Source organism: Biomphalaria glabrata, chromosome 3 (genome assembly GCF_947242115.1).
Source record: "Biomphalaria glabrata chromosome 3, xgBioGlab47.1, whole genome shotgun sequence".
Taxonomy (NCBI): Eukaryota; Metazoa; Mollusca; class Gastropoda; family Planorbidae; genus Biomphalaria; species Biomphalaria glabrata.
The window spans coordinates 45,788,718-45,812,903 of record NC_074713.1 but is presented as its reverse complement, the minus strand read 5'-3'; the positions used below and the strand labels follow the sequence as shown (position 1 = coordinate 45,812,903).

The 24,186-nt window shown below is 33.1% G+C and overlaps 1 protein-coding gene across 2 annotated transcripts; it reads right to left on the bottom strand.

Annotated features, from left to right (window-relative positions):
* On the bottom strand, positions 1-23,939 carry LOC106061135 (putative ATP-dependent RNA helicase DHX57). 2 transcript variants are annotated; one of them, XM_056022318.1, is made up of 26 exons: positions 23,772-23,939; positions 21,843-22,014; positions 20,826-20,931; positions 20,334-20,461; positions 19,913-20,105; positions 19,066-19,190; positions 18,553-18,686; positions 17,722-17,776; positions 16,541-16,686; positions 14,953-15,062; positions 13,987-14,093; positions 13,375-13,434; positions 13,143-13,256; positions 11,884-12,047; positions 8,970-9,046; positions 8,521-8,616; positions 8,126-8,175; positions 7,700-7,790; positions 7,332-7,427; positions 6,924-7,007; positions 6,124-6,261; positions 5,265-5,349; positions 4,760-4,788; positions 3,851-3,940; positions 1,842-1,982; positions 1-1,560 (listed from the first exon to the last, which is right to left on the bottom strand). In XM_056022318.1, exons 2-26 carry the CDS (start codon positions 22,001-22,003, stop codon positions 1,420-1,422), a joined length of 2,721 nt encoding a protein of 906 aa, XP_055878293.1. In that variant the 5' UTR covers positions 22,004-22,014; positions 23,772-23,939; the 3' UTR covers positions 1-1,419. The 2 variants fall into 2 exon arrangements, with proteins under 2 accessions (XP_055878293.1, XP_055878294.1); XM_056022319.1 differs by lacking the exon at positions 23,772-23,939 and adding an exon at positions 23,394-23,529.
* Positions 23,940-24,186: the final 247 nt, after the last annotated feature.

The window sequence follows — 24,186 nt, the reverse complement described above, 5'->3', positions numbered from 1 at the left end:
AAAAAAAAGAAGATAATTACATCCTTCTATTCAATTATACGATTTTAAAATGTTAACACTATTCACCCACTAGAAGTTTAGATGAATAACCTGGCAGAACACTCAACTAACTTTGTAACTTTGTCTGATACATTAAATTCATGTAAACTGTAACATATGTAACTAAATATGCTGCACAAACCTGACTCAGGCAAGGCATGGCTAATTTTTCTATAAAATTGTACATGTTAAAGGTTACAAATTGAGTAAAAAAAATACAAATTATACCAAATTGTATCAATATGTATAATGTGCCACTTACATAACTGATATGACAAAAAAAAAAAGAACTAATGACAAATATGGAGAGACACTAGACTAGACAAAATTTAAACCTGTATGGTTTGTTTGTTTATTTATAAAAAGTATATTATAGTTGACCAGTCTCAAATAAAATTTTACCGGGAGTTAGGATTTAGGCCTTTTATTAAATGCATATTAACATAAGTTTGGTAAAATAAAAGATTGCATGATTTATCTTTCCTTAAAATTCTGATAAATTATAAAAATTTTACAGACGTAAAAAAAAAAAGCTTTTACAATTCAACCTAATTTATTTATTTAACTGCGTTCCTCAATTTATGAAATCTCCATTCTGTTTAAAAAGCATGCTCTTTTTAATAACAAACATATTCCTTTTATAATATTACCATCTTACTTTAATCTGGACAATCAGTTAACAGTTTAAACTGAGAAAACTTCAAAATGTAACATTTTGTATTGAGACCACATGAGAGGAAAAACATTAATAAAAATTGGCTCCATGAGAACTTTTGAAAGACAATGGTTGAATTGTAGTTATAATGTATACATATATAAATATTGAGACAGAATCAGATGACTTTTTTCTGGTTGTTGCCTCAAAATTAGATAATAGAAAATAGTATTCTAGAGTCAAATTTGCATGACGTGAGTAAACACTTTACAAGGTTTTGATAGCCGATCTTAGAAGAAGAGGCCAGTAAGATGAACAACAATTTTCAATTTCTCTAATGGATACCTGGCACATGATGTCTATTAATGCTGGCCATAATTCTTTATTGCCAATCTATACACTAGGGTTTCAACCCTGGACTAGGAAGCAAAGTGCTGTGCTATTTAAATTAGAAAAACAAAGCAAATGTGCATGACTTAAAATTTCTTTGGAAGTCAACTTCAATTTAATTTTCATAGAACAAATCAAAGTTAAACTTAAGCAGCTGTCACTGCGTAATGCAACAGAAAAAACAAAGACATTTTCTGCTGCACTCAAAACAAATGTGTGCCTTCCCTCCCATGCTAAACAAACACAGAATGTAAGAGCAACTATTCACAGGGGTCAGCCCCTAGAAAATATCTTGATGACCCCACATACAAATCATATCACATTGACAAGATGAATCATTTAGCTAACAGATAATTAATACATTTGATGAGAGCACTGCCTTTTGGAGATGACATCAGGTCTATGTCTGGCTCAGTGATTTTATCAGATAAAAGCTGGTTCAACTCAGATCTCAGAGCTTTTAATGAGGAAGCAACCTATTAGGTTATTAAGAAAATTTCCTTATGAAGTAGACATACCAGTATAAATTTGGAGAAAATGCTAAGAAATAACATAAAATGTGTATACATGTATATCTGACAAAATATGTCTAATCATAAATTAATTTATTTGTATTTATGTTATAAAGCTTAACTCAATAAAAAAAACAAATAGAATGGTTTAATAATTTAAAAAAAAATGTTCAAGCTACATTTCAGTTGAAATATTCTAAACTCTAATTTTCTAGGATTGCTGACATGAAAAGGAAGTTACTGACCTCTGACCCATGAGTCTTGTACTTGATCATTTTGTCGATAATTAAAACTTTATAGCCTTGGCATTCATCTACTTCAATGCCTCCACCAGCAAACATTAGAAGGGAAAGCTGGGATACTAGTGAACACTCTCGGATGTAAATCTGAATAGTATAATATTGAAAGATAAAAGAACAAACAATTTACACAACTAGACTTTAAAGGTGAAATTTTACAAAGAAACATTTTTTTTGTGGTTGTTCTCATTTTGAGACTGTATTTTATTTCCTACGCCTACTGTATCTTAAAAAGATTTTAAGAAATTCATGAAAAACAACAATAAAATGTTATTAAATTAATGACTAATAATATAGACTGCACTGTATATAGGTATATCATGTACCATAAGATTGGGTATTCACCGCATTCACTAAACATTATTTTATTTCTTTTTGCCAGAAATATAATGATTTGAAATTGTGATTTTATATTTGCCATATTTTAATAACTTGAACTATATATTTTTATCTAAAAGCAGCGGCTCTCAACCTTTTTCATTTGGAAACCCCTTTTTACAATTCCCCACTAAGTGGCAACTAGCAACCATAAAAGTCTAAGCAACTGTGCTTTAGATATACAAAATAAAATCTTAATTGTAATGTAAATATATGATACGCATAGTCAAAGTTTTATGTTTAATCACAGAACAATGTGTAATTGTTTCTGATTATAATTAAATTAAAAAAAAAAGAGTATTTATTTTTAAGACTAACAGTTATTTACTTCTCTGTTGCTTTTTCAATCTATTCACAATTAATACTTATGCAAGAAATTGAAAAGCATGTCGGAGCATGGATAGTAGTTGGGCTATAGCAAACATTACTACAATAACATTGCAATAGTCTGTGCAAACAAGACAATGTCACAACGATGGTTGAGCTTGTTTCTCTTTCACCAGATCAGGATTTCTCTGGACAGTCTTTGCAAGATCACATCATCATCATCATCAAACTCCATTAGACAGCCCTGGACAGAAACCCTGCTGTCTTGCGTAGTGCATAAATGTCGCCATACAGGTTGAGAATTTTGGGTTTCCCAGACCTGTTGAGACGGAGATAAGCAAGTCTGGGGCAGTCAAACAGAATATGGGCACGGTTTCCTCTTCTTCCCCACAGCGGGGGCACCGTGAATCAAAATTTGGCCATAGCCACAAGAAATATGAGCCAACAGGACAGTGGCCTGTCCTGCACTGTGCTATAATAGCTTGCTCAGGCCTGGACAGCCTCCACCACAGGGAAGTGCGGTCAGGGCGCCTCATGCGCTCCCAGACTCCACAGGCTTTTTGGGACTTGTCCCAGCACTCAAACCACTTTTCCATTTCTGTTTTTTGTATTATAGCCAGGGCTTGATGAAAGCTTGATCAGTGGGTGGAATTTGCCCTCCCTGGTGGGCCAAAGAGTCTGCAATTGTGTTGCCAGTCACACCTATGTGACTCGGTACCCACTGCATTATTACAGGGGTGCCATAGCGTTGTTTAATGATCACAATGAATGTCATCTTCTGGATCAAGTCTACTTCTTATTTAGACTTGATAATTAACATGCTGGAAAACCTTGTTTTGCAAAAATAAGTCATTGGAAATGGAAGAAGAAAGCGCAACACAGACAAAACGAAATATGACTACAAATTTGTGTAACTGACATTGAAGAAAAATCATTATTTGCTGTGTCCCTAATTAAGATTTCCATTTTCCATAAACTGTGATGTCTCAGGAATATCTTGAACTTTGATTGTGACAATACATTATAAGCTTAAAGAACTGGGTAAAATATGAAACTTTGAACTAAAATAAAAATTATTTTTTTTTGTTTTACCATTTGATACAATGACAAAAACAAGTTTGAAAAACAAAACAGAGACAATAAACAAGTTCATGCTCTACTCTATTCATAAGAGAAGGAGTAGATAATCAAACTCTCATCGCATTCAGCATCGACACCATTTGGATAGAGAAATGTATAAACCAACTCACTTTCTTAGTCTTGACCTTCTCATGGTAAACTAGAAATGATCCATTCTTAAAAAAGACTTTGAAGTTCACAGAATTAGGATGGATGTCAACCTAAATACAACAGAGAGCAGTTTCACATGTAGACAGTGAAAGTAAACAGTGTTTATATGTTCCAATCTGTTCTCTACATTTCTCCCTCATTGTTACTTCAACCAAGAAATAAGATCTGTCACAATGATCTACTTGATATTAGCTTGATAAACAACACTTTTGTTTTTCTATCTTTACATTTTTTTTGTCTTGTTGAATGAGGTGGTCGAAGCTGTAGATTCAGAGCGGGGATACAACCTTTCAGACTGCAAGTAGCTAACGGATCTTTCACAGTTTAAAGTAGGAATAATATCTTTTGAGATTTAAAGTAAGTATTTGGGTAACAGAGAGGAATGGAGAAAGATGGTCCACAGATCTTTTGTAATGGTACAACAGACTAAGGGACAGGTGAAGGTGATCTGGCCATTGTGGGTTTATATTTGGGATCAGTATTTAAAGGATCAGAGGTTTTGGTACAAAGCTGGGATCAAATGTTTATATTGTTTAAAAAGAATTTTGAAAATTGTAAGTAAAAAAAAATTACCAGGATTTTCAATTATTAATGGAATTGTTTTTTTTTTTTACATAAGTATGTCATATGATGACATTAGTTATATTTTAGTGGAATTATTATTTAAAAAAAAATTACTGATGTTTTTTAAAAGTATAATTATTTATAATTCAATTTTTTTTTTTAAGTTTGGTCTTAGAGTGCAGAACCTTTTATTGCCAGGATTCATTTATTTCCAAAATTATTTCTACTATAACTATATATGAAGTAAATGTTTATTTAATAAAAATTGTATCTTCAAAAAAAAAAAAAGTGAAAATATCACTTACATATTCTCCCGTTCTGGTTTTAACTTTTCCTGAAAATTTGTTTCAAGTAATAAATATTAATATTAATAATATTAACATATTAATAATGTGGAAAAAAGAAAAGAATCAAATATTTTCTACAAAGGTATTTCAAAGGATGGCTGCCAGGTTGTGTAGTATGTGCTCTGAACTGTTGTTTTGATGGTCACGGCTCAAACCCTGACCAATGCTATCCCCCTTACTCTGCAGAAGGTTTAGGCTAAGATGTAATAATCTTCAATTCTGACGTAACATTTCAAACTTGTAAAACTAACAAGCAAACATTAAGAAATGAATGCTTTTATGAATCAAGATAAATGACAACTTGAATATAATAAGTTAATAGCATTTGGTTGATATGCATCTTAATTTTGTACACATCAATTGCAGAATATTTTTGATGCCATGCACAAATTAGAAACTGAATAGCCCATCCTTTTAAATACATAGAGTGCTCTGTTTGTAATTTTGTAAACTAACTAATTACCAGAAACATGCTGTATGATGTTAGGGTAAAGGGCAGCAACCAGCATGGCTGTTAAAAGCTCCATGTTTTCATTATTCTCATTTGCCTAACAAAAAAAAAAGAAAGAAAAAAAAATGCATTAAGTAAAAACATAGTGCCAAAAGCAAAACATTTAAATTAACAGTAAACTAAAAAAGAGGAACCATTAACATAATGTTGTTGTTTTTTTCTAAACGTGTTGGTTCTGCATCAAATTTACTACAAAAACAAAGAACTCACTCCCACATCCAGAAAAAAAAAACATACAGGAAAACCGGAAAGTCCAACATAAAAAAGATGGGGAAATGAATGTTATAAAGCAAATTACTCGCTGTGAGTAATGCCACACTCACCAGCGCTAGCCAGTTACTTGCCAAGAGTAACGCTGCACTGAAAGAGTTAAGGGAAATGTTTGGGAACCACATGGGATTGAGATAACCACAAGTACAAAATGATAATTACAAAAGTTTATGAAAATCCTGTTGGTTAATTGAAGTTCTTATTAAAAAATTAAATGCTGTTTCCAGTTTATGTAAACTATACGGACACCATTACTCTTCCTTATATTATAAATAAGAGATTGTACTCCAAAAGAGAACATAATTAGTTCCTATGCATTTCATGTGTCAATCTCGTCACATCTTCCTATTGGTTTTGTAGCATTGTTTTATATTCTTTTGTCTCTAGCTAGAAATCTATTTCATTGCCCATCATCACAAGTATATTTTAAGATTTTGAAATTAACAACTTAATAAATTCATTGTTGCAGCTACATTTTTGAGAAAAATACATACAAAACTATACCATTTGAAAAAGGGCTTAAAAAAAAAGGATTGAATACCTCTCTGCCTGTTATTATAGCAACCCCATCAGAATTGGCTTTCGCAGATGTCTGGACATCCTTAAACTTGATTTTCTTCTTAATAAATCCAATGTCAGATAGTATCTCGACATATTGTTGTTTTAAAGTGCTAATCATCTGAACACAAAAACATTACTTGTGAGATACACAAAAAAGTCTATAGGTCTATTTATCAAATAGTTGTGTAGCCAGTTGATTCTTTTTCTTAATTTAACTGCCTAACCTTAGGCTCTTAAGCAGTTTGTGCCACAGATAAATAGTAAACTGTGTGGGTTTCAGAATGGTTTTTGATTTTTCTCACCATTTGAAGGGATAATGCTTCTCAAAGGCTTTTTTCCAGTAAGAATTGAGCAAGCATCTTTAGAGCAAACAGAGCTTTCATGTGATGAGAGAGAGCTCCCCTAGAATCAATATCTTCACAAAGAAGTGACAGAGCTTTATTAAGGAACCAACACTATACTGAGACTATAATGTGTGCATATCACATCATTGATTAAGAATCCTTCACACTATCACATCAATAGCTAATAAAAGGAGCCTACTACAAAGACTAACACTGTCCAAGATAGTGCAGTATAGACCTCTATAAATGCATTAAAGTAGGAGAACACACAGTTAGTCCATTTTAATGACATAATTGCAAGCATGTGCTATTCCTATACACAAAGTTACTATAAGTATAGACTATAGATAAATGAAACCTAAACTTAAACAACAAATAATCACATCAGACTTGATTGGAAACAGAAATGTTTACATTGACAAAAAAAATGTCCTACTTCCAAATGTTTAAAAGACAAAAAGAACTCTTTACAGTATTTGTAGGCAGATTCTCTCCCTTTTCCTCTAGCTTCCCACCATTCCTGCAAAAATAACAAACATTAATAATAAAGTAGTAGACAGGAAGAAGATAAATAACATGTAGGATTGAGTAGTCCCTTTTCATTAGAAAAAGTAGCCTCTTGCATTATAAACAATTATACTAAAAAGTGGTGTTATATTTATGACATTGTTTCTTACCAATTTGAACAAGTTGTATTTACACTTTAAAAAAAAAAAGAAAACAAAAATGAAAGTCCCATCATTACAAACATTTTTCGAAAGATTGCAAGGCCATTTCTATTTCTTGTTGACCACAATATCTGCCTACTATAAAGTAAACTTATAAAGCTTATTTTTAAACATACCTTATATGCTTTCAACATTGTCTGAATGTCAGAGTTGTGTGCTTTTAGTTCTTTCTTTTTAAAGGTTGCCTCCTCTTTTTTTTTAAAGGGAGTAATCTGAGAGCAGAGAAAAGATTAGTGGGTGCAGTGTTTCAGAAAATAGATAAGACTAAAATAGTATAGGAAAGTAATAAGACTAACAGAGGTAGTATTTGGAAAGTAATAAGACTAACAATGGTAGTATTTGGAAAGTAATAAGACTAACAAAAGTAGTATTTTAGCTATATAATGTGCATGATGCTGTCAGACAAAACTCTCTGCCACAACAGAATTTATCTCAATCATATAAACATCATGAAAAAAATAATTAGTAAAAGCTAGATACTAACAAATGGTGATTTATAGCTTAATGTAGCAGCCATGGTTAAAGTCGCATCCAAACACCTGAACATGAGACCATACAGCATCAGCTTGCCTATCCTGGCATAATAAAAAAATAAATAATTAGTAATGAAAAGTTTTTTTTTCTAACTCATTTCATTATGTTTCAAAGGGAAAAGGGGGGGGGGGGGCGTGATATACTGGAAAGGAGTATAGATGACAGAGAGGAATTTCAATTAGTTTCTTTTCAGTTCCATATGCTTGAGAGGGAGGTCGAATAATAAGCTGGCAGGTTTGTATGGTTAGTATAATAACTGTGACAGCTAATAAAAGATAAAACTGGAAACGAAACGTTCCAGGCCTAATCAGCAAGGCATTTGTTGTCAATTCATGAAAGATTGTATCACTATTCAATGCACTAAATAGTTACATACCTGACATCCACTGGGATAGAGCCTAAATGGTATCCTAAAGCTGTCAGCTCCTGGTTACAGAATAGATAACATAGTAATAAAGAGATTTTCTCCCCTCACTTTTGTTTGATAGTTTCAAAACTTTATTATAAAATATATTTTTTTAAATAAAAGAATTACAATATTTTATAAAAGAATTACAATTATTTTATTTAAAAAATTACAATATTATCAATTTTCTTTAAACCTTTCAGAATGTATTTGTTCTAGGTCAGATCACTGGTGAAATAATAGCTAGAAGCAATGTGTATTTGCCAGTCGTATTTCTTAAGATTTATGCCTTATGTGTTAACTATATACATTTTGTATATTTTTAACTCATGATACACAAGTTTATAAAAAATTGAGTAACCTACCATTTGACTGTCTAGAGCTCCTATATCTTTTAAACTTTGAACTGCAGCACGAATCCTGTCAGTTGAAGGAGCGTCAATAAGATCTTGTAGCACAATCTATAAACATATTACAAATCTTCAATGATTGAATCCTCGTCCCTTAATCTCCTTTCATTTAACCACCAATTAAAGTTTTTTTTGTAATTCATTGTGAGATAATGCAGTGTAGAAGTTTATTTTAGTATAGAATATTTATAAAAAAATGGGGTGTTGCCCAATTGTAAACAAAAAATAAATGACATCTTTTTATAGGTTTGAATTTCACAGCAAGTTGAATAAAAACTTTAGACTAAATAAAAAAAATAGTTACAGATGTCAAATTATCTTTAATGAAGACTCAAGTCAGTATTGTATGAATAGCACTTATTAAGTGTACTATAATTAGTTAATAAAGAATGTAGGCATATTACCTCTATGTCGTGTCCTCTGAAAACAGATAAAATCTTTGTCCTGATAATAACTTGTTCCAGACTGTTTCTCTGTATTTCTGTGTTCACAAATAAATTAAAAACAATCAAAATCTAAGCAGAATAACTTGTTAGAAAATTGATTGCCCACAATATTACAATTATCTATTAAAGAAAACCACTACTAAACTAGAAATTTTGTCATTTGTAGGCTTTACTGCTTGATTTATATGAGCCTCAAAATGCAAACTTGTATGACTTCATCTGCAGGAAAATATCAAATTTTTTTTATACTGATAAGGTATTATATTCCAAAGATTAAGGATCAGAGCACTATTAAACATGACTACACTGACCCTAATATGACCTGCATATTTTGCCACTGACATAGACATAAAATCAATAATGAAGAAAAAAAAATGGTATGCTTTTTTAATGCCACAGTTTCTACATGAGTAACATTATACAAGTTTGTGATATTTTTGCTCCTTCCAAGGTGAATATTCTAATAAGAATGCAAAATTAGAATACTTAAGAAAGACAACTTAAAAATAAAGGTTATGAAACTGTTTGGCTAGCAAGATTACCAAAGAAGGGTAGAATTTGAACATAAGTAAGACTAACAAGGGAAGCCCTAATCTACAAGACATTTCTTATGAGCACTCTGCTATAAGGTAGTGAAACATGGTCAACCTACAAATGGCAGGAAAAGAAGCTGAATGTCTTCCATCCCCGATGCCTAAGGTGGATCTTTAAAATAAGGTTGCAAGAAAAATTAACCAATGAAGAAGTGTTGCAAAGAGCAGGGGGGCACGACATCCTTACTGCTATCATCAGTAGACGCCTTAGCTGACTTGGACACGTTCACAGAAAGCCACAAGGACGACTCCCACAAGACATTCTGTATGGCGATCTAATAGAAGGCAAGAGAGCAGCAAACATGAAGCTTTTCATCATTGACACCAACACTTGGTAAAAAGAGGGCACTGGATAGATCCAGATGACATACACACCAGAAGTAGAAAGAAGGGTGAAAGTCTGTTGATTACAGTTGTGTATCAAGGATTGGCCTAGTCTCAAGACATCAAATGCCACAGACATTGTTTAGAGTTCACAAGTTGCTAATCAAGAGATCTTCCTTCCAGCCTGTGAATGTACGACTTTATAATTATTATAAATATTTTTTTATATAAATACGCATTCATGTAGGTTCTGGTGGCAGGTTGGTAAAAGTTCAAATCTCAGTGAAGATTGTAAAGATTTTTAGGACGCCTCTAATGGGTGCCTGACATTAGTTGGTTGAGGGAAGTGAAAGTTAGTCATTGTGCTGGCCACATGACACCCTTGTTAACTGCCAACCAAAAAAAAAAAACAAAACAAATGAGCTGTAGATCATCTGAATCATAGATTGCAAGGTCTGAAAAGGAACTTACTTTATATATACTGGTAGGAATTGAATGAGAGGTAGACCAGAAGTGGGTAGTTGGTAAGAAGTTGTGATGTGTTCATAGTGCTGAAGTATGTTAATAAAATTAGAGCTGTGTGATAAGGTCAAGGAGCTCTTCATTCTTTCTCTTGTAAAAGTAACAATAGGTCCTGAACCAAGGGAGACAAATTCTAATCTTTGTTGTAATGTCTAAGTGGTGTTTTATAATTGTATTACAAGTCCTTCATTGAGTTATGGTGGAGTTGGTTAATTAACAGCAAACATCACAATATATATAGTAAATCTTAATAACTGATAACTGTCAGAATCTACCTTTAACTCTGTTTAATGCACAACAGTAAAAGTTAAAGTCTGTGTCGTCTATCTATAGATATGAAATTAATCTGGTGAAGACTAAGCTTCATTTATTCTCTGTTCCTATCCTAGCCCTAAACTAAATACATCCCATTTTATGTTGCGTTCAAAGTCCGTCTTATTTGATGTGTCTCCTAACTCTAATTCTATTACAGAATACTATTAGTTGCCCTTTCAGACCTTGTAATCTATGGGGCAGATGATATAAAGGTCATCTGTTTCTGTGGCCCATGGTTTACCAAGGTGTCATGTGGCCAGCACAATGACCAATTTCTTCTACTTTTCCCCAACTGATATCAGGTACCCATTAAAGCTGGGTGGACTAGGAGGCGCCCAAAGATCGTGAAATAAAAAATCTGTCTTCACCAGGTTTCAAAACCAGTGACTCCAGTTTACCACTCAGCCACTGTGTCTTTCACAGAATACTGTTACTAATAAAATAGTTTTAAAATCTGCAAACTTTTCCAACACACACATTCACTAAACAATGCAGTATTCTTAATAAATAAGGAAATGCATGTCTAAACTCACTCTAGGTACACAAGAAGAACAAGAAATAATTCTGCAACGATAAAAAAAATTTTCAACAGAAAGCAAAATTGAAAGTTTTGCAAGTGTATCCAATATGGAAAGATTGGAAATTAAAATGTACTCAAAATATCCTGACAGAAACCATGAACTAAAGATACATTTTTTTGTGGCTAGAATTTTCTGCCCAACATATGCTATTAGGAGGCTCAAAGGTGTGCTGTCCCAATGTAAAATATGTTTAATAAAAAAAAAAAAATTTTGATGTTATGAAACTAGATCTTTCATTTGTCTGTTTTGTTCATACATTTTTTGTTTATTATTACTATATTTCGGTTATATGTAGATAACAAATTTTGTTTTAAATTTTTTTTTTAAAATGGATGAAGGCCATAATTTTTCTTAGAAAAAATACTTTCGTACAGATTATTATTTTGATTTATCAATAAGCAATGAATTTCCTTTTTTTAAGTAGAATAAATCATTTATCCTTTTAGATGAAATGGTATAATCTTTTTTTTTAAATACACACCAATTTTAAATAACAAAGTAAACACTTAGATTACTCTTATTTTGACTTTGGTTTACCTGGCACAGGATGTGGTCTAAGAATGTGTTTGTACATGTGTGATGTGAACAGATGAAAACAAACTCCTTCCTGGACTCTTCCTGCTCTTCCTTTCCTTTGCTCTGCATTGGTCCTGGACACCCAGATTAAATCCAGGGACTGCATGCTCTTTTCATGATCATATCTAGACATGACAAAAAAAACAACTTCTGAAGTATTGAAGAGTTCATTAGTTTGTTTTACATGTGTAGGATTCAAAATTGATAATTATTTCATCCTAGTCCAAACCTCCTGCAGGACAGCAGAGGGTTGGGGTTTGAGCCCAGTACCATCAAGGGGACAGACCAGAGTGCATAAGATATGAGCTAAAAGCTATCTAAATAGATATACTAGCAGTGTTAATATAGTATTTGGGTGAAGAGATAAATGTCATAAGTTCAAATCATGGTGACGAATGGAATTGTAAGATTATCTGAATCCATATAACTGATATCTGCTGGTTAAAATAGAGTTGGTCAATGGTTGATCTTGTAACTTAGAAATATCATCAATTTCACCTTAACTAAAAATTTTAAATTCTTGGTGGCCAATTTCAGTTAACAATCCTTTTTGCAATTCCTACAAAACACAAATGTAAGGCTCATATTCAAGTATATGGTGTCCAAGACAAGTAGGATGGTGTATATTACTGGAGTCCCCATGATCCACATCTTTTTATGTCTGTTGTTTGGTTTCTTGATGAAAAGTTCTTGAAATATGGCAAAGCAATACCATTCACATAATAATTGGTCTTTCACTTATTTGAAACTGCATTTAGGATGGAGGATCTGCAATGAACATTAAACAGATGCTCAATGAAAACTAAGCCATCCAAATATGGGAATGGCTTTGGGAGTAAACCCTGAGGAAAAATCAGGAGCCGATGACCCTTAGGCTGCAGCAGAAAAAGTGCTACACCCAGACAGACTCTAAGGCACCACTGATCCAAAACTGTATTAGCACCTGCTGTTTCTTTGCACACATCAACAGCGTGGAGAGGGGGAACTTCTGTTTGAGCGAGGTCTTTCTGACCATAGGTAATGCCCAAGTTTTCATCTCAATTCTATGAGAAGATCCTTAGATGCTTCCCAATTAAAGGAAGCCATAGAAGGATATTTAATGATAATCATTTTGCATACACATATGATGAGAAGGAGTAGTGGTTACTAATATTTCAAATTAAGGATTTCAATAGACCTCTGAAAAATGTAAACTTAGATAAAACTAATCTGAAACTGACCTCATCTCTTTCATACGTCCCACATCCACCACATAGGCAACATCATCAATGGTAATGGACGTCTCAGCAATATTGGTGGACAGGACAATTTTTCTGATCCCTGGCTTGGGCTTACTATAAAGAATATTTATTTATATCAATACTCAAAATGTTTTTACTAATAAAATAAAATACAACATATTTTGACAATGTGTTTTTTTTTCTGAAGTATTTTATAAAGAGAAAAACTTACTGAAACACAGCTTTTTGCTCATCTGATGAGAAGGAAGAATGAAGAGCAATGATGACATATCTGAAGCAGAAAGTAAATGATACTAACACAGTTCAAAGTAAACATATCTGAAGCAGAAAGTAAATGATACTAACTTATTTTATATAAAGTATTATTTACAAGCTCTTATAACATATATAACTTGAAATTTTTTTTTTTCTTCTGCATTCTAATTAAATAAAATTAAATTATAGCTTGTTATATAGCACTACTTTCACGCTTATAGCATGCTCAGAGCGCTATGGTCCAATCTCATTTGTGGACCAGTGGTGGAAAGGGGGTATCAGGGAGAGGGTTTTCCGTGCGGCCTTTAGGCACTCAGTAAACACAACTCTGTCCGAGTAGGGTGTCAAAACTGTAGCCCCCATCATAGGTAGCCAAGCCAAGCCAGTTCAAGCTTATTTAACCTCTCGATCATGCTTCCCATCATGTTAGAAGTTCAGAGATAACTTGTCATTTATCAAAGTGTAGTGGTTTCCAGATACATCAGCTCTCCATATAGCTTTTTTTTTTCTATGTAAATGCATTTTGTTGAATTAAGATTATAGTTGAAAGGCCATTATTTACATTTACCTGTCTATGTTTCTAGAAAATTCTTTGGACACTTGAAGCTCTTCAAAAGTTTTTTGAATTTCTTGTAAGCCAGGTAGAAACACTAAAATTGCGCCATCTAGTGGAAACTAAAAACACAGCATATTTCAAGTAATGTGATATTTTCTAACAAGTTAAATTAAAACTAATCAGACTTCTTCTTTTTTGTTGTTTTGTAATTTCAATTTTTACATCAAAGCAGCATCGGTATAGCCAAACATTATATTCAGAAATTATATATTACCATATTTTATATCAATCAGTTCACAATATTCTCTGAATTCTCTTCTTTTTAATCCTCTTGCTCTGATTTTATTCACACATTTCACAACTAGTATCATAATACACATTTTTCTACACTCTTGGTATTTAATGAAAGGATATTTCAGAAAACTAAGACTGTCTTATTGATCCTATGGAATTTGTTGTGATTAAAAAGACTCTTTTTTACAATAATAAACAACAAAAACATTCTACAAAAGAGAACAGACACAAGTCACAGAAAAGTTCATTGAGTGACTACACAAAGACGTCTTGATCTTTCTCACGTTCCCTAAACATTTTTTGAGCAAGGTTACAGTTTCAGCAACTCTACCAGACATTGATGTGATCCATTAGAACAGATTCTTAAAGAGTTTACTTAAATTTAATTGCTGATTTTCTAGACATGACGTTGCATTCTCAAATAGGTCTCTCCATTGGTTTTCCATGAAGTGACTCAAGGTCAAAATGTTCTTTAAATATGTTAAAATTATCATTCATCAAACTTATAAAAAATCTTAAATGGGCAACACTACAAATGTTAGAGATTTGTTCAAGATTAATAAAAAGAAAAATCAAGCAAGGACACGGAAAATCTGATACTACAAATTACATAAAACATTGTGTTGTGTTTTGGACTTATGAAAATGTACCACTTCATAGCTGATGTAAGATAACAAAGCTTACCTCTTTGTGCTTTTCTGTTACTATCCACTCCAACAAATGCACAATCAAATCATAATTGATTTCATCAAAATCTAGGGCAGACATTGTCTTGATTGTGGAGCGACTGCATTCTTCAAATAAAAGTATGACAGTAAACTGTACAATATAAACAAAACAAGGCAATAATGATACTATTAAAAAGTTCACCTTTGATTTTTTAATTGCATGAAGCAATAATAAATCTTAATTTTAAGATGTGAATTTCATTAGAACACATATGAAGGCATGGTGGCTGAGCAGTAAAGCGCTTGGCTTCTCAACCGGGGGTCTTGGGTTCTAATCTTGGTGAAGCTTTTTTCATTTCGGGATCTTTAGGCTCCTCTGAGTTCATCCTGCTCTAATAGATACCAGACATTAGTTGGGGAAACGTAAAGGAGGTTGGTCGTTGTGTTGGCCACATGACACCCTTGTAAACCATAGGCATAGAAACAGATGAACTATACATCATCTGCCCTATAGACCACAAGGTCTGAAAGGGGAACTTTACTTTACATATCAATATTATTTTTTATTTTTTGTTTAAAAGTGATTGATTATTTACAAGTTTTTGAACAGTACACTCAGGGCCGGATTTAAGTATGTGGAGGCCCCAGGACAGGATTTTTTAGGAGGCCCTACAGTTTTCTGAAAACTTTAATAAAGATCCACTTATGGATAGTAATAATACTTATATCTAATAGCAATATGAGATTACAAAATGTGAATATTTTTTAGTTTGTGGAGGTTAAGCAGTCCCTTGGTAGATGCACTGCCATATATCCAGAGCTACTTGTACATAGGAAAAAAAGCTGAATGTCTTCCACCTCCGATGCCTAAGGTGGATCTTTAAAATAAGGTATCAAGATAAGATAACCAATGAGGAAGTGCTACGAAGAGCAGGGTGGAAGGACATCCGCTCTGTTATCAGCTGCAGACGCCTTGGCTGCTTGGCCACGTTTGTAGAATGCCAGTAGGTCGACTTCCACAGGACATTCAGTATGGCGATCTTTTACGTTATATGGATGTATGCAAACGTGACATAAAGCTCTTCAAAATCGACACTAGCATCTGGGAAGAGGTGACACTGGATAGATCCACATGGAGAGAGAGCATAAAGGAAGGGTCACGGATTGCCGATGTCATACACAACAGAAGCAGAAAGAAGGGTAAAAATGCAACGGCGCCTGGTGATTACATATGCTCAACCTGTGATCGCAGCTGTGTATCAAGGATTGGCCTCTTTAGTAACACAAGAAGTTGCAAAGGGAAAAGATTGTCTCTCAAGACGTAAAATGCCACAGACGTGAACATATTACAAGTATGCTACCAGCAGAAACTTCTTAATCACAACAGTGTTGCCAGCCTTACTTGGTAAGATTTAAAGCAAAAAGTGTAATTTAAATGTGAAAAAAAAAAGGTAGAAAAAAATTCTGACTCGTTGAAATTTTGATAAATTTGTATCTCTTTTGTAGAGGCACCTTTCTTGTGGAGGCCCTGGAACAGTAACCCTGCTTGCGTCCCTTAAATCTGGACCCGAGTACACATATGTCAATGATGAAAAATAACTTACTTTGATATCGCATTGCTAGTTGATATTCAGATAGCTTTTTGTCTGGGGTTTTATCAGAAACTGCCTCTCGATGCTCATGTGACTGGAGCATCCAATGCAACTCCCTGTCACTCCTTGAATATTCAGAGAACTCTTTTACACAGTACCTGGTAACAACAAATGTATAACAAAGCACATCAAACAAGACCATGGATGCAAACAAACAACTGGCAAAGTTTTTCTGCAACAACACCAGAGTATCTTCTTTGCCGACATTTTTCTTAGATAGAGAGATCATGAACTAATATGCGTTGTGGTTCTTGTCTTGACTTTGCTGTTGTGATCCAAAGGAAAGCTTTTCTATATGTTATATTATGCAGTAACTGGTTGCAAAACTGTCAGAAGGAATAGCATAGTCCCAAGTGGCTCCACTTCAGGTTGATGGCATTAATGAATTGCCTTACTAGGCTAATGAGCTTCATCTGACCAAAGTTTTAGAGGCACCATAGATCCACCATTACCCTTCTGCCAGCAAAATCAGTTCCCAGGCTATATATGAACAGGCCAGCTGGGCTTCGTTGTCAGATATATATATTTATTTATCTTATTAGCAAGAATGAAACTTAATATATATAATATAATATAATAATTATAATACATACCAAGGTACAGAAACCATTCAGCAAGTATACAGAATTCTTTATTGCCAATTTAAATCTTTGTATTTAAAGGTTATGGTGCTATGCAAGTTAGTTTCTTAGTTTTTCTAGAATTGATTACTATAGTCAAAGTGATTTTATTTAGGATATTTATTTATTTTTTTTACTAAAGATTAATATTTTGTGTAAAATTTTGAACTGAAGAGATAATTTTTTGTGTCGCGTGGTCAAGAGGCTAAGTGCGCTTGAACTTAGCTTGGCTTGGCTACCTATGAAGGGGGCTCGAAGTTCAACACCCGACTTGGGCAGAGTTGTGTTTACTGAGTGTCTAAAGGCAGCACAGAAAAAACCTTCTCCTAGATACCCCCTTCCCCCCACTGGTCCACAACTGAGATTGGACCAAAGCGCTCTGAGCATGCTATAAGCATGAAAGTAGCGCTATATAAAAGCCATAATTTATTTTTTTTTTAATATGCAGTCTTAGCTATTAAATATGATGAAATAAAACATTTACTCAAAAGTAGATAATATCTCTGGTCTTACTTGGTTTGTTCTATGATGTCTTCCAAGAAAAATTGCTTGACAGGAAATAGTTGACCTACATTATTAAAAAAAATAAAATAGTTCTTTAAAAATGCAATTAACTACACAAACTATAAAATTTTCTTTTTAAAATGTTATAGTATCTAAATATCTATTTATAAATAAGTAGACAGAAAAATTATAATTGCCAATTAAGACAACATCTTTACATACAAAAAGAAAGAAAGTAATATATTTATACCCCCCTCCCCCCAAATTTATTTTTTTCAAATAAATAGGTAATGACAAACATAAATTAATCTAGCAAGGTCGGAAGTTAACTAATAGGAGAACTAAACAAATGTGGCATCCAAAGCTATTAGCGCCCAAACAACCTGTTTCATGAAACAAGTGTTCTAGTCTTCTAGCATTCATGCCATCTAGCTAAAAATACATCAACCAAGGTTAAATTCAGGTTGTTATCCATAACATTCTGAAGGGTGACAAAGGAGTGGTGAAATTCAAACCATTTGAAAAGGATCAATTACAAATGTCTACTTTAAGCATGTTAAAAATCTAAACAGTGCTCGATGGCTGGGTGATAAATTGCTTGCCTTCTAAACTGAGGGATTAGGAGTTTGAATACAGTAAATGGTGGCATTTCAATCTTTAAAATCTCTAGGACATCCAATGAGTACCACAAAAAGGTATGTGGTTGTTGTGTTTGCCACATGACACCCTCATTAATTGGTCAGAGAAATAGATGACCCTTACATTCTCTGTGTTGCAGGTTGCATGGTCTGAAAATGGAACTTAACTTACTTCTTTAATATAAGCAAGTTCCACTCCTACCTGGTATGTTTATAATTGGACAGTTGTTAAAATATTCAGAGAAAAGTTTGGCATTAATTGTGGCACTCATTAAAATCACTCTTAAATCAGGTCGCTGTACCAACAGTCTCTTTAATACCAGAATAAGGAAATCACTGAAAAAACAAATATTTGAATTTGTAAAAGCATTATTTTACAACATACAAGCACAGAAACTGTCAAAAATACTTTTTAAAAAAATAATTAAATTAGAGATTCTTAGTAAAAAAGTAAATGCCCTTTAATAATGACACCTTTTGAGCTAAAAGAAGTATCTATTGTGGTTCCTTTAATCACAACTCTCCTTTCTCCATCTTCTGCCTACCTAAACCGTCTCTCAGTTCTTGTCAGTTTTCTTAATGTTACCCAAAATCCTAATGTGTGTTCTACTTTAAAAGCACTGCACTAACAAAGTTGCCTATTGCCTACAGGCCCTAATATTTTTGTTTTAAGTTAGCAATGAAAAAAAATGTAATCAAATTATGAATATCTAACCTTAGTTCTGAGCGCTCATGTACTTCATCCACAATGACATGAGTGACTCCTTCCAGGTTTGGGTCACCTTCTAGTCGACGTAAAACTATGCCAGTGGTACAGAACAACAACCTTGTTAAGTATGACTTGAGAAACAAAAAGGATTTTTAAAAGTGAAGGGAATTTACCAAGTTATCAAGGTAAAAAAAAACCTAGTGTTTAAGAGTGTTCAAGCTAGTGTTGTTGTTTTTTATTAAGGGAACATTTTAATATATTAGTACTAAAAAAAATATAAGGTGTTAATAAATATACTACAGCTATTGAAATTTCAGGAGGTATGGTGGCGGAGTGGTAAAGTACTTGGCCTCCAAAACCCAGGTTTAAATCTTGGTAAAGACTGGGATTTTTACTTTTGGGAACTTAAGGGTGCCTCTGAGACCAACCAGGTCTGATGGGCACCTGACATTAGTTGGGGAAAAGTGAAGGTGGTTGGTAGTTGTTCTGGCCTCATGACACCGTCATTAACCGTGGGCCACAGAAGCAGATGACATATCTGCCACATAGATCATAACAAATTATCTCTACCATTCAGTTTTTTCTCACAAACTACATGGGCCATCAAGTTTCACTCTGTTTGCTATCTATATTTATTTTATTTGAAATCTAGTTTCCATGGTTATCAACAAAATAAATGAAATTAAAATTTATCATTTTTGTTATTATAAAGGATGTAAGATTGTTTCTCTTTAGTTTTATATTCAACAAGTTTTATAAGACCTATTATTCAAATTAAAAAAAAACAAACAATTATTGATATTTATGTAACCAATCATTTAGCAGGCATGTATTATCGTAGAAGACATCTTACCACTTCGCCATCAAGCCGAATCTGATATCCCACAAGATTTCCAAGGGTATCATCCCGCTCTGCAGCCACTCTTTCTGCTATGGAGGTGGCAGCAATTCTGCGTGGCTGAGTGCAAATTATATTGGCCCTAAAATTGTCACTCTCCAGGGCATCATCCAAAATAAATTGAGGTACCTGGGTGGTTTTACCACAGCTGATCAAATAGAAGTAAAGAATCATCATCAAAAGTTATAAAAAAATAATAAAGGCATAAAAATAATTCAGTGAATTATTTCTAAAAAAATTATTAAATAAAAATTAAGGAATCATCAAAAAAAAACCTATCATTATAGAGAGAATTTTGATTGATAATTTAAGTACACTGAACAGGATCCAAAAGTACAACTAATGAGTTTTTGATGTTCAAACTAGTTGTTCTTACCCAGTCATTCCAGAGACAATAATCACCTTGTGTCTCTTCACAGCTGCTGTAATAAAGTCTTTCACTTCCCAAGCTGGAAGTTTTTGCCTTTCTTCCTGCATCTTTTGATACATGTCAGAATTCTGTCTCTAAAACATAATAGTAAGTCTAGAGATTAAATATTTTTTGTAACTGTTTCAAGTGTTTTACAACCTTAATTGTTTATAGTCTTCATATAACCTGTTGTTTATAATGCTAGCTTAAATAATGATACACTTATAATCTTAATATTACACTAAAAACACTGAACTCAATATGCGATGCCAATGATTACACACTTTCACTTAACACATAATGCTACAATATGAACTTTCTTACCAAGGGAAAAAACTCTGTATGCTAACAACAAACACATACCATACACATAAACACAATGCCAACATATAGTATCCTTACAACTTAAGTTGTATATAGTCTTCTTACAAGCTAAATTGTTTATAGTCCATTTACAACCTTTTTATGAAATTCTTGATATAATATTTTATTAGTTCTCATCATTTCATCTTCACTGTATCTTTGTTTCTGATCAGAGCAAGTGTTGTCTCCCATTTTAGCATCACTGAATTATGAAAGATGAATAAAAGAAATGGTAGAAAAAAAATGAACAGTAAACTTTAACATTTCAAATATAAAAAAAAATACATTTGTAAAAAATTGAAATAAAGGTTAAAAAAAAACAACAAACAAAAAAACAAGAGTTGCTTGAAATATAATTCAAATGGTTAATATCTAAAGGAATGTTCACAAATTTAAAACTGATCTTCTTCATCTACTACTTGTCAGCTTTCTGCTGCTGATTTGAGCAATAACCTTTTTTTCAGTCTGAACTTTTATTCCAAAAAAAAAAAAAGTGCAGTTTTTTTTCAACCGTTCCATACTGCCATATAATGTTGGTTTTGCTGGGTTGAGGATATGATTGACAGTTTCGAGAGGTTTCGTTCAGTGTCTACAAAGGGGTGGGAGTGTGGGGGTTTTATCATGCTAAGATGAAAATGTAGGGCATGTGATCTCTTCTTTCAGCTTTCACTAAATTTTAAACTGTTACAATGTTTGGAGAAAACAGTTAGGCCTACATAGATTGAACAAAAAGTCTATTAAAAGAAAACAGAATTGGCTTTGATTAGTCTTGTTTTAACACTTGGACAAAAATTAGTCAATAGATGGTTGAAAGCATTTCATAGCTAATGGAAGGGTTTAGTTCATATCCATATGATGGTTGTGCTTTTCTCACTCAAGTTAATTCCAGCCAAGCTGTCGAGGCACCTAATGGGCAGCAGTTACTAGTTTTAGGAAAATAACTGCTGCAAACCTGACACATCATAAGAAGATTTCAGCATATGAATAGGTTGAACCAGTTCTTATCCAAAGGAAGACTATTAGCTAATGATTTTAATTATTTTATAAAGCAAAACAAAAACAACATTCATATATAAAGAATTAATGTGTAAATATTGCCCCAAAATTGCTTACTTGTTCTTGATCTGACCATGTTTTTGTACAAGTTGGAGAGTTTCATTTATCATTTTTTGTTCTTTTGAATCTATCTCTAAATCTGGACAATTGTCAATGAGAGATGGACAGTCTGAAACTTCAAAGCCAACTAATTTGGAACGTAGTTCTTCCAAATCCATGTCTAAAAACTCTGAATAAAGAAATGTTAAAAATCTTACAAATTGGGTATAGAAATTTAGTAGCACACAATAACTAACTTAAATGTTAATGTTAAGCTAACTAATACATGAAAAAAAAAGAGAATATAATTATCCTCATAATCTGAAATAATGATGTTTTAAAGAGTTTCACCCACTTTGTGACACGATTTAAGTTTCAAAACCAGTTCTAAACATATAAATATAACTTAACAAGATATTTTAACATCAGATTTACACACACAAGAAAAAGAACTAGATCTATACAGATCTAATAAAGTAGTTAAGTAGGTATAGGCCTACTAGCTCTAGAACCTTAAAACCAATTAAGGATCTTTCTGTAAGGTTTGACCTAGTCTAGAATCTAGATATATATATATAGTATATATATATATAGTATATATATATATAGTATATATATATATAGTATATATATATATTAATTAGACCTAGATCATTAAAAATAATAGATCTACGACAAACTATAGCTATAGGTAGATGTGGAAATAGTAGAATTAAATAATCAATAGAAAGTGTGTGTGTGTGTGTGGTATATAATATAATAATCTAACTAATGTTTGATCTGGTTCTGGAACCAGAGCTAGATCTAGATTAGTAGATAAAGATCTATAGATCTAATAATAGATCTAGAACTAGATCTTTTTTTAACCGTTACCTATCCCGTTGGGGCTCCATGCAAGATTAGTCAACCCTCTTTCTCCATTCCTCTCTGTCTTTTGCCTTAGATAGAACCTCTTTCAATGGCAGACCCGTCCATTCTTTTATTTTATCTTCCCATTGCTTTCTCTGTCTGCCTCTTCTTCTTTTTCCTAGCGGGCCTACTGTTCCCTAAAGGAAGGTCTTTTCGAGCCCCTAAGACCTTGTAATATGGCCATAGACTTGTAGCTTGCATTTTTTTTACGATAGTTAGCAGGTCATAATTTGGTCCAAATGCTGCAGTAACCCTGTCTCTAATCTCTTGGTTTGTGATGCGGTGTTTGAATGTGATACCTAGGATCCTTCTGTAGCATCTCAAGTCCATTGCTAGGATTCTCCTCTCTAGCTCTGCAGTCAGCGTCCAAGACTCACAAGCATATATAAGAATGTGACCATAACCAGGGAGTGCATCAGCCTGATTTTGGTGCAGAGGGCTAGACTATGCCTTTGCATATTATTTTAGGCTTTGAAAGCACTGCTGTGGACTGTGCAATTCAAGTCAGTAGTTCAAGTTTCATTACCTCATCTGAGACAATAGCTCCATGGTATTTGAAACTATACTGACTATATATAATAGTCAGCTTTTCACCTCCTATACTATAATGCCCCTTTAAAAGCCCTAATTTTTTTTGGGCATAAATTTGCATAGGCCTACCATATGCTGAGTCTTGTCTTTGTGCATCACCAAGTCAGCTAGTCTGTCCCTGCAAGCAGGCCATCTATGATCTATGTCATCCACCAAGCGCAAGTTAGTAATTCTTTTTCCTCCAATGCATACAGTACTGAGTACCTTCATAGCCCTCCTGAGCATATTCCATTATCTTATATAATACAGACGTTACTTCAAAAAAGAAGATGATTACATTATCAAGAAAGATATTGAAAAAGTGTTGGTGAGAGTAGGAAGCCTTGTCTTACTCCAACGGTGGTTTTAAACCAGAGCTGGAGTAGACAAGTAACCATGACTCATGAGGCATGACTAATTAATAATAATATAGATCTAGATCTAGACTAATCTAGAGTCTACTAATACCTTAGACTAGACAGGATTAGAAATTATTATATTATATCTACTAGATCTATGATCTAGACTCGAAGAATCTTTAACTTTGAGACTAGATCTGTTATCTATCTATCTCGTTTCTATTAAAATCAAAACAAGAAACATAGATTTATACTTGTTGCCAGCTAATTTTAATGGGAATTTCCCTTACGAAGTTAAATTACCGGTTTCATTTTGCCTCAGGCAGTCAGGGAAAAAAAGCAAAACATTGGAGGTAACTCTGACTGGACTCCCGCTCTAGCCTTCGAAAAAACAACAAAAACTTTTTAACTTTGAAATCTTATGTTTAGATCTAGATCTATATATGGATAGATCTATATTAAATATTTCAAATAAGCACATCACTAGATCATAATCATATATAGGCCTATCTAGATCTATGCCT